This window comes from Microtus oregoni, unplaced genomic scaffold, assembly GCF_018167655.1.
Source record: "Microtus oregoni isolate MIOR12 unplaced genomic scaffold, Mior012 000002F_ref0000024, whole genome shotgun sequence".
Classification (NCBI taxonomy): Eukaryota; Metazoa; Chordata; class Mammalia; order Rodentia; family Cricetidae; genus Microtus; species Microtus oregoni.
Genome location: NW_024543061.1, coordinates 68,626,813 through 68,637,500, shown reverse-complemented (window position 1 = coordinate 68,637,500; position 10,688 = coordinate 68,626,813). Strand labels below are relative to the sequence as shown.

General features: G+C 41.5%; 1 protein-coding gene across 1 annotated transcript in view; it reads right to left on the bottom strand.

Annotated features, from left to right (window-relative positions):
* LOC121436316 (killer cell lectin-like receptor subfamily B member 1B allele C) overlaps nucleotides 1-10,437 on the bottom strand; it is a 13,980-nt gene extending 3,543 nt beyond the window's left edge. The window contains exons 1-4 of the mRNA XM_041636159.1: nucleotides 10,353-10,437; nucleotides 4,823-4,921; nucleotides 2,332-2,486; nucleotides 1,877-1,992 (exon numbers count right to left, since the gene is read on the bottom strand). Of these exons, the coding sequence (XP_041492093.1) occupies nucleotides 1,877-1,992; nucleotides 2,332-2,486; nucleotides 4,823-4,921; nucleotides 10,353-10,437 (455 nt within the window). The remainder of the gene's footprint in view (nucleotides 1-1,876; nucleotides 1,993-2,331; nucleotides 2,487-4,822; nucleotides 4,922-10,352) is intronic.
* Between the last annotated feature and the right edge of the window lie 251 nt (nucleotides 10,438-10,688).

The window sequence follows — 10,688 nt, the reverse complement described above, 5'->3', positions numbered from 1 at the left end:
AGGAAATAAACCCTTTCCTCAACTCGCTTTTGGCCACAGCAATAGTAACTCTAAGTAAGACACTCAGAAAACATTAGGAAAATACAGGATAAATTTTATGAAATAGAATGTGTATATTTTTGTTTTCATATATTCTATATATGAAATATGTTCTAGAACAGAACACTTGTTTTTAAAAAATTCTCACTTTAACATCTCATTCACTGAAAAAAGATTCAAAATGTGGTCCTGTATAGTGTCAACATTTACTATCTAGGTAAATTTTCTCTATTTAACAATCTCTATACTTAATATGTTATCATTATATTGTATGTAAGCCTACATATGCCTTATTGTTTAAATTTCTACCTTTTTATTCTAAATGATTAAAAGGAATATTTCAAGTATGGATTTGTGCAATGTGCACAAATTTACTCAAGATTTGTGTCTTAGCTAAGGCTACCATTACTGTGATGAAAAAGCATGACCAAAAGTAGCTTTGAAGAAACGGGTTTATATTACTGATAGTTACTGAGGTTAAGTCAGTGCAGGAACTTAAGCAGGGCAGGGGCAGGAGCAGGAGGCAGGAGCTGATGCAGAGGCCATGGAGGGATGCTGTTTACTCACTTGCTCACTGTGACTTGCTCAGCTTGCTTCTTATAGAACCCAGGACCTCCAGGCCAAGGGTGACACCACCCACAATGAACTGGGCCTTACATTACTAATTAGGAAAATGTCCTACAGGCTAGCCTACAACCTGATTTTATGGAAGCAGTTTCTCAATGGATGTTCTCAGATCCATCTCTCAGACGTCTCTAGCTGGTATCAAGTTGGTATAAAATAAAACTCACTAGCACAATTACTGAAATATGATTCTCAACATCGTTTCTTCTGAAAAAAATCATTGAAAGCTCTGTACAGAAATTTGATTGAATCCTGCTTGCTTTTGCTTATGAAAAACATAAACGCGTTGCTGTTGGGACATGGTCCAGGAATGGACTCAGGTAAGGAGAAGTCTGAGTGATTGAGGGAACACTCCAAGAGAACAGGACAAGAGTCTTGCGACTCAGTTCCTTCCAAACATGGAAATGTTGTTGGAATGCATTCTTTCTCCTCCAGGCACAACAGAAATGAGTGGGCTTATTTCAGATTACTTATGAATACTTACTATTGGTAATCAATAATATTCAAGGTGTCCTCTGTGTGCGTCTCTGGAAGAGCATGTTTGTCATGCTCGGCTTGACTTTGTTATTGTGTACAGCTAAAGCCTGTGAACTTCACTCCTGTGAACTGTCTCAACCCTCACAGTACAGATGGCTGCTGCCCTGGACAAAGCCGGCTGCTGCACGAGGCTTTAGTCCACCTCATTTATTGGCTCCATTCTCTCAGCTCCTACCACATCTGGAGCAGGGACACGTTGCTCCTTGTTAAACCAATAATCATGAATTCTGCTAAAATAAACAACTTAACTATGAAGCATCAGCTCTTTCATTGCAGTTGTGACTGTGTAGACAATCTCACACAACAGGAAAACAAGACACCAAAGGGCAAATAGCAAATGTGCTGCTTAAGACATTCCATGCAAAGTGTAGAAAAGGATAGGAGATAAAAGAAAGAGCAATGTGTGCTGAGGTTCTAAGCAACCATTTTTCAAAGGAGTTAGTCTGCTTGCTGGCCTTAAAATTCCATCTCATACATACATACTTGCATATGTACATATATACATACACATGACTGTATAAAAGGCTGGTATCTTTTCATACATGGAAATTTTCAGCTACTTTTGGAATCGTACTTTCAGACTGTTCTGAACATCTCTAATCTTTGCTATCATTGTTGGAGTCCTGCAGTAAGATGACGTGAAATGAACATTCGAGTGAGCTCCTCCAATACTCACACATCAGAACTTAAAGTAGAGCCGTTTATCCATCTCCAGTGCTTGTCTGGCAAGGTGTAATTTAGTCCAATCCAAAATAAATTGCCTTTTTCCTTTATCGAGTCCTTTATGAATCTCTACAATCAAAGCAGAGGAGAGGACTTAACCTGAGCCTGTGTGCTGTGACTCATATTCCACAGCTGCTCGACACCTAGGTCAAGTGTCACCTGTGTCCGTCCTGAGTCCTCAGCACAGTTCATTCTTCCTACCTTGAAAAATCTGTGCCCAGCATTTATGATCCTAGGACACTCACCTTACATATGCAGTTATTGGCTCACATGTCCCTCTAGTCTCTCAGACTATAAGCTTCCAAATGTAAAGTCTCCACTTCCCTTACATGGAAGATCTGTTAAATCAGGAGACATTGATATAGCTTCCAGAACATGCTTACACCTCTATTTTATAGAACAACTTACCAGTTCTTCTTGGTCTTGAATGAGCAGCAAAGTGGCTCCTTTTCTAGTGCAGTTAGACAGACCTTCCTTCCATACACCGTTCTCTTGAGAAAACTGTATGCATTTCTCTCTGTGTGGCAGCCAGTCTTTGGGGCACTTTAGCTGGACTGGACTCTCTGAAGTGAGGAGCAGACATGGTGAATTTCACCCTGTCCCTGCTGCACCACAGCCAGTTACACACAGTAGTTGCTTTGCTAACACACACTTTTACACACACAGTAACATGTGCTGGGACAAGATCACTGTTAATGACACATCAAAGAAATATAAATGACACAGAATTTATTTTATTTTTGTTTCTTTTAATTAACTTCAGACAAGGTTAACTATATGAAATTTTGATTAAAACAACCAAATATTCATTGTAGTGGTTTGAATAAGAATGGTCCCTGTAGGCTGATATATTTGAATGCTTAGTTATCAGGGAGTGGTACCACTTTAGGAGGCGTGGCCTTGTTGGAGGAAGTGTGTCATGGGGGTGGGCTTTGAGGTTTCAAAAGCCCAAACCAGGCCCAGTATCCTTCTCATCTTGCTGCCTGCAGATCCAGATATAGAAGTGTCAGCAACTTCACCAGCATCAGTCTGCCTGCATGCTGCCGTGCTCCTCACTGTGATGACAATGGACTAAACCTCTGAAACTGTAAGCAAGCGCCAGGTAAATGCTTTCTTTTATAAGAATTGTCATGGTCATGGTGTCTCTGCACAGCATTAGAACACTGACTCCAAAACATTCCTCTAAAGCAAAAAACAAAAAACAAAAAAAAAACAACAAAAAAACAAAACTGTTTCTCTCTCTCTCTCAATTTCTGTGTATGGTTTACTTGCATGTGTGTTCAAGCACATGTGCCTATGCACGTGCGGAGGCCAGAGAAGGATGTAAGGTCTCTGCCTCTGTCCCTCTCCACCTATTCTTTAGAAGCAGAGTCTCTTATTGAATGTGAAACTAATGCTGATTTCTCCAAAACTGGAAGCAGGCAGACCTCAGTGACTGTCCTGGGATGTTCATTACGTGGATGCTGAAGCTGTAATATCAGTCTTCACGTTTGCACACAAACACTCTTAAGCACTGAGCTGTCTCTGAAGCTCCATATTTTACTTTTTAAGTTGTTGTTCGTCTGTAGTAACCAACTGTGCTATCAGGCTGAGGCAGCATGGTCAAGGGGACAAGAGCTAGATTTTAAGATCACATATCTTCAGTTTCCAACGGCATCACTTACCAGTCACATGACTTTTGACAAGTTCTTAACCTTTTTTTTTTTTTTTTTTATTTTCGAGACAGGGTTTCTCTGTAGCTTTTGGAGCCTGTCCTGGAACTAGCTCTTCTAGACCAGGCTGGCCTCGAACTCACAGAGCAGCACTTGCTGCTGCCTCCCGAGTCATGGGATTAAAGGCGTGTGCCACCACCGCCTGTCCTTTATGCTTCCATTTTATCAAACATAAGACCTACCACGATGTGAGCCTTGATGAAAGGTAATGTGATATTGATCAAAATCAGGATATCAAAATTACCTGTTGCCTTCGTACTGCTCTCTGAAACGTTCACATTGCATTTTTCGACTGTTGCTTTCGTCTTGTTCTCTTGAATGCCTTTTCCTACTGGCGTTTTTTTGTAATAACGGTAGATAGAAAACACAGGAAGAAGGTGAAATGTACATTCTACATACAATAGAATGGATATTGTATCTATCACTTCAGGAAACGAAGTCAACCAAACAAGCTTGAGTATGGACAGGAGACAATGTATTAGCGACATGTTAACAGGGGACCACTTTGGAGACAGAGTGAACAGAGAACCAGAAGAGCACAGAACAAATGGGTTCACACTGCTGTTGGTTACACCACATCTAAGTGCTGTAGGGAGCAGGGCCCCTTGTTCTGGCTGCCCGGCTAGCTTCTAAGGGCATTTTGAAGCTCATGCACCTCTCCCACCTCTGAACTTCACCCCTGTGGGGTGAGGATGCTCACACCCGCACCAGCCATAAGGTTGCTGGCTGTCTTCTGGAGTTCGGCAGACACCTTATAAACTCATATGTAGGCATTGTGGTTTTCATTGTTATTGTTATCTTGTCACACTTGTGATCTTTTTTAGAGTTCTAGGTGCACATGCGTCATCCCCATAGTGATTCTCCAAAACAGGAGAAATGCAACAGGGGATATTGTCCTGTAACTGCCCGTCATTGTTCCTCCCCCAGGCTCAGGGTGGCCAGCTCATATGAAGAAGCCAAAATACTAATGGTGGAATTAGAGGAAGATTTTGTTTTGTTTTGTTTTTCAAGGCATGGTTTCTCTGTGTAGCCTTAGCTGTCCTTGCACTCGCTGTGTAGATCAGGCTGGCCTATGAACTCACAAAGCTCTTCCTGCCTCTGACTCCAGAATGCTGGGATTAAAGCCACGTGTCACCACTGTCAGGCTAGAGAGAGAATTTTAAGGTAAAAGCTTTTGTCTCACTTACCTAAGACACTGAGTCCAATCACAGTCAGGACAAGAAGGATCAACCCAACACAGCTGAGTTTCAGAGCCAACCGATGCCAGCGTGGGCACTGGCAGCTGTCTGAGAAGTTAAAGAAAACACACTTTTAATCTAGTTGAGAGCGTTTGCAAACAATGAGGTAGTTTGATTAACATGGACAATTGGATTCATGTTGAGGGTGGGGTGAAGAAAAGAGCCTTTCTTAGCCTCCTTACTACGAATTCCACAATTGGGTCAAATGGGTGTTAGGAAGGTAAAACGACTGATGAAGAAGATGTCTAGAAAATTGCTGAGTGAGTGCTGTACAAAAATAATGTATGTGTTCTGCTATGGGAATGAGCCAGCAATTCCTCCAAGAAGGATTATCTTTGTTAATAGGAGGTACATACACACACACACACACACACACACACACCTCAGTTTTGTGCTAAGTACCACCTTTGGTCCTGGTGATGTATAGCAATTCTATTTTTTAACATGGGGCCTGCTTCACTGTTGTCTGTAATGATCTTCTCCATCTTGAAATAAAGTTTAGGCACCTCTGCGGTTTGTTTGTTCTGGACAGAGTTTCAATATGCTGCCCTGGCTGGTCTGGAACTCTAAGCAGACCCCAGTGGCTTTGACTACCGTGTTGTTTTCAGGATTTTAACTACATTATTCTCCCTTTATCTGCACAGATCGAGATCTCCATCTCTTAATGGAGAGCTGAGCTGTGGTTAGAAGCCATCTCTATGAATATTGCTTCACACACGCAAACACAAGGGAGTTTTCTGTCTTAACAGAGTACGTGCATAAGTGTGGCTGTGCCTTTCACAGCTGGCTATGTACTAGCAAAATCCGTTTTTATATTTCTCCTTTTCCCTTTCCTTAAATGGAGTGTTTCAACCTTTTCATGTAGAGGAAGCAAGTGTGGCTTCCCTTTGACGCAGGAGTGTTGCCAGCGTTTAGACAGTTCACAACTTGAAGCCACTATTCAGTAAAATGAGAGGTTTTTGAGCACAAGCCTGGGTGACTGGCAGGCTGTATTAGTCAGGGTTATCTAGGGTCACAGAATTTACAGAATGAATCTCTCTCTATCTCTCTCTCTCTCCATATATATATATATGAATTCACTGGGAGGACTTTCAGGCTGCAGCCCAACAATGGTGGCTATGAATGGAGAGCTCGACTCTAGTAGCTGCTGAGTCCTGCAAGGCTGGTGTCTCAGCTGCTCTGCTGGGATCTCGAAGAAGGAGATGAATGTGCTTATGGGGGTGAGGGCAAGCGGGTTAAACAACCCTTCCCCCACCCTTCCTTCTACCATTGTCCTTCTACCGGCTTCCAACAGAAGGTGTGGCCCAGATTAAAGATATGCCTTCTAGTCTCCAGGTCTGATTTAAATGCATGTTTCATTCAGCCTTAAAGGTCAGATGTCTTCCTGCCCTAACATCTGGATCGCAAATGTGCTCTCATTTCTGGATTAATTACATTCCAGGCATAAGTTGACAACCAAGAAGATCAGTGAGGAAGGTGGTGAGGAGTGACTCATGCCTTGACCAAGATGGTGGGAGAGCTCACTGTGCTGTTCACAACAATGTTCAGCTCAAGACACAGAGTTACTTCTTCCTGGATTTTTCTATTTAACCATTGGATTAATATTTATCAACTTGTTGACTACAAATTATGAAAGTGCACCAGATTGAAATGGTTGATTAAGGGGGTTCTTTGCTATAACACATGCATCTACAATACTGCCTTGGTGAAATACCAGGTCCTGTATCTGTGCTTTTCTTGGTGACCATAGCAGTTACTACACAATAAATATCTTATGTATATCAGGAGTTCAAATACATTAAGTAATAAATGTGTTCATAAAGTATCATGATTTGGACAGTTTATTTTGTGTTGAAATAGGAGCAGCGGGGCTGCGTCCCTGGCACCTAGCCGCCCACATGGCTAGCTTATGCCCCTAAATAATTACACGGAAACTGTATTCTTTTAAACACTGCCTGGCCCATTAGTTCCAGCCTCTTATTGGCTAGCTCTTACATATCGATCTAACCCATTTCTAATATCCCTGTAACACCACGAGGTGTCTTAACAGGGAAGATCTTAACCTGCGTCTGTATCCGGTAGGAGAATCATGGCAACTCCTTGACTCAGCTTCTTTCTCCCAACATTCTGTTCTGTTTGCTCTGCCTACCTAATTGTATGTCCTATTAAATGGCCAAGGCAGTCTCTTTATTTAACCAATGAAATTAACACAAAACAGAAGACTCTCCCCCATCAATTTTGACTTATATCTTTCTAAATATTAATGTAATTGTAATATAAATGTTAATGTAAATGAATACATGTTTTGACTTCATGTTAAATTTTTAAAATCAGATGTGCTGCTATTTATTATATTGTCTATTATTATTCATTGTATTTTCCAGAATTGTTTGTATATCCAATTCTACCTCTTCTAGATACATTTTATTTTATTTTTTTTACATTATCCCAAATGAACAGTTTAACTCAGACTGAAGGCAAGGACCAACTGTCTCTAGTCTCTAGACCAGCATTGAGACAGGACAGTCACTTAGATGAGTTAGTTTATTTGCAAATTTTCCACTGGAGAAAGAATAAAAGGAAGGGATGGAGAGGGAAAGAAGAACAAATGTGTTCCAGAAGAGACACAGACAGTCTAACATGTGTGTGGAGTAGTATCTGTAGACCCAACTAGCTACAGATGGCAGATTGTCACACACAGAAGGCTGCTTCTGTGTGGAATGCACACTTCCTTTCTCCATCTTTAGTCTATAACAAATACTCCACAGAAGCCATTCCCATGGCTCTGAAAGCATCCTCGGTGCCGTCAGTATCTACAGATTACCTGAAGCACGCAGCAATATGCAAACAGGTTACTTATAGGACGACATTTTGTGTAAGAGACCAGCATGCATGCAGAGGTCTGCAAGCAACCTGCTGTGGACAGTGAGCAGGGCAGTATGGAGAGAGGTGACGGAACTGTCATGGAAGGAAGCAGTGTGTTAGGCTTGAGGATATGGCCAGTGGCTGACCACAGCTGCTGGGTAGGTCGTGAGTGTCCTGGACAGGAGGCAGGACTGTAGGCAACCATTATTCTAAATTCCTGAGCATAGCATCAGGCCTGTGGTAACTGGCAATAAATATTGTTTTCTTCTTTTTTTCTTTCCTACCTTTCTTCTATCCTTCCTTCCTTTCTTCCTTTTTTCCATAAAGTAAGGTTTTTTTATTTGTTTTTGTTTTAATTATAGGTAAAAAGCCACTTAGGTGACTTTAAAAAAATCTTTATCCATTCATGACAAAAGTTAAAGCGCTCCTGTCCTCTCTGTTCTACTATTGGAGTTACATACAGAAGAGGCTTTGTAAACACTGGCTCTGTGACAGTACCTGCTTTGGTACCCACAGAAAGCTAAGTCATCTCCACTGTTCCAGGCATTCAATGGCTTTCCCCTCAACATCTGAACCTATGGAATGTCTTCCAAATCCCTCCACTGGTCACCATTCCTCCTGGTTTGATCTCCACAGCACACCAGGCATGCATGTTTCCCACATCAAAGGCCTGTTCTCCCTCTGCATTTGCAGGTGCAGCTGCCTAGAAGGCTCCTCTCTCAGATACTCAGCCTTAGTCTCCAGAGACTTCCAGGACTTGAGGCCAGCGTCATCTCTCAGAAAGGCCTGCCTTGATCACTCTGCTTGACAGGATGCCATCTCTAATGGCAAAAATCTTAATGTCCATTTAAATGCTTTCTCGCTGTCTTTCAAAATCACACTGTTTCTGACATAGGTGTTTATGTCACTGATTTAAACCTTCACAGTAATATAAAATCTACAGGGAGAAAGACGCTTTCCTGTTTCTTCATGGCTGTTTCCCCAGTGTCTAGAGCAATGTTTGTCTCATAGTAATTGGTTATTTCTGAGTAAATAAATAAAACCCAGAGGCATTTTTTACTTATTACAATTACATTTTTACATGACCATCGAACCATCAGAAGAAACCTTTGGCCATTTGACCACAAACAAAATAGGTCACTACTCACGTCCCTCTTTCCGGTTCTCTTTGCTGGCAGATCTAATCACCGTGCTTCGAATTTACCATGGTGTGAGACCTTTAGCTAAATAGGTCCCAGTGGTTTCACATTTACGCTTCTGCATCAACATTTTCTATTCGAAAGCTAGGTTCTGTTTCTATTCTACTACTGTTTGTTTTGTGTTTTTCTTCAGTTTTATTCCTAGATTATTGAAGTTTAAAGTAATGATTTTTCCCCTAGTCCTTTCTTTTCTAGATAACTTTTTTTCTAGTCTTTTTGACTTGGGTTCTTAGACAGTAGAGATTAAGAAGAACCTCCTTATCTTTCTCTATATTCATTTTCTTACACTCTTCCTACACTTTTGCTAGACATGATGGGAAAACCAAGACTTGCATTTTCTCAACAACAAAATTACTGGTGCTATGAATTCTCCCTACACTTATCAAAACAGCAATTCCCTCCACTTTCTGTTCACCCTATGTAAACATTATAATGAAGCTTATTTGGTGACTCGAAGACTTTCTTCTTGACTCAGACCACTGGCAATGTACACAATTCTAACAAGAAGCTCTGGAGTTGGAAGTCCATGTGTCATAACACATAGAATCATCAGATTGGAAAGCATCTGCTTTAAGACGGATGTCAGTGGGTCAGTTAGCCAGCAGAACGGAATCGTGTGTCATGATCATTTTATAGACTTTCTGCCTGAGCTCCTGGCCTCTTACATCTCAGCCATCCTCTGGCCGTGTGCTTCATCTGAACAACCTTCCATGTTTCTTTACCTCATATCACTAAATCCTCTGGTAGACAAGAGTGCTACTTTCAGTCAGTGTTGAAGTTCCTGACTATCTTTGGTACCTTGTGTGGTACATCCATTTAAAACCGTTATACTTTGCAAGATAGAAACAGCCAGCTTTTCAAAAAATTAAATAAAATTATACACACACACACACACACACACCACCAGCAGCTGCACCAGCAGCTTTTGATTTAATTCAAATCTTTGATTTTGACTGTGACTTTTCCCCAAGATTACCCTCCTTTCTGGGAGACAAAGTCATTAGCCATTAAATCTACACTCTGCACTGTGTAGGGACTCTGAGGTTGCAGTGAAGTACACCTAGGCCACAGTGTCCACATTCTGTAGGTGAACTCGGAACTGGCAATTGATTGCATCAACAGCTCTTGAAACACGACTTTGCTCATATAAGTAAAATATTCTTTCTTCAGGATTTTCAACAAAGTCTGAATAGGGAAAGTGATGCTCAGGTTTCCTGCTGCCTAATCGAGTAAAAATGGAATGCATGACCTTCCCAGAACTGTGGTTTTCTGCAGGCATACTGCCACAGTATTTAACACTAACATAGACACAGACCTGCTTCTCACCTTCAAAGCAGTGACTTAAACCCACACATTTCAGAGGAAAATTTAACTCTGGAATATAATTCAAATGTCAGAGAAGAAAAGCTGCTTACCTGGGGGAGGAGTTGGAGGGGATGCCTGCTTAGGCTCTTGGGTCCTGGCTAGGTTTAAGTCAGCGTAGACCACTGATGTATCCATTGTAGGTGGAGGGACTTGACAGTGAACTTGTGGTCAGGAACAGACTCCAAGGTCTGTGAGTTGAAATAAGCGAAAAAGGAAGTCCGCTGTGCACTCTCTGCTGTGTGGGTCCACACCCACCCACACTGGTAGCTGAGGGTTTCTCCATAGTTACTGACCATGGTGCCTGTCTTTCTCACAGAGCTTACTTTCTTTTTTTTAAAGAAAGAATTGCAACATACAGGGCACAGAGTTTGGTTTTTAAACACATT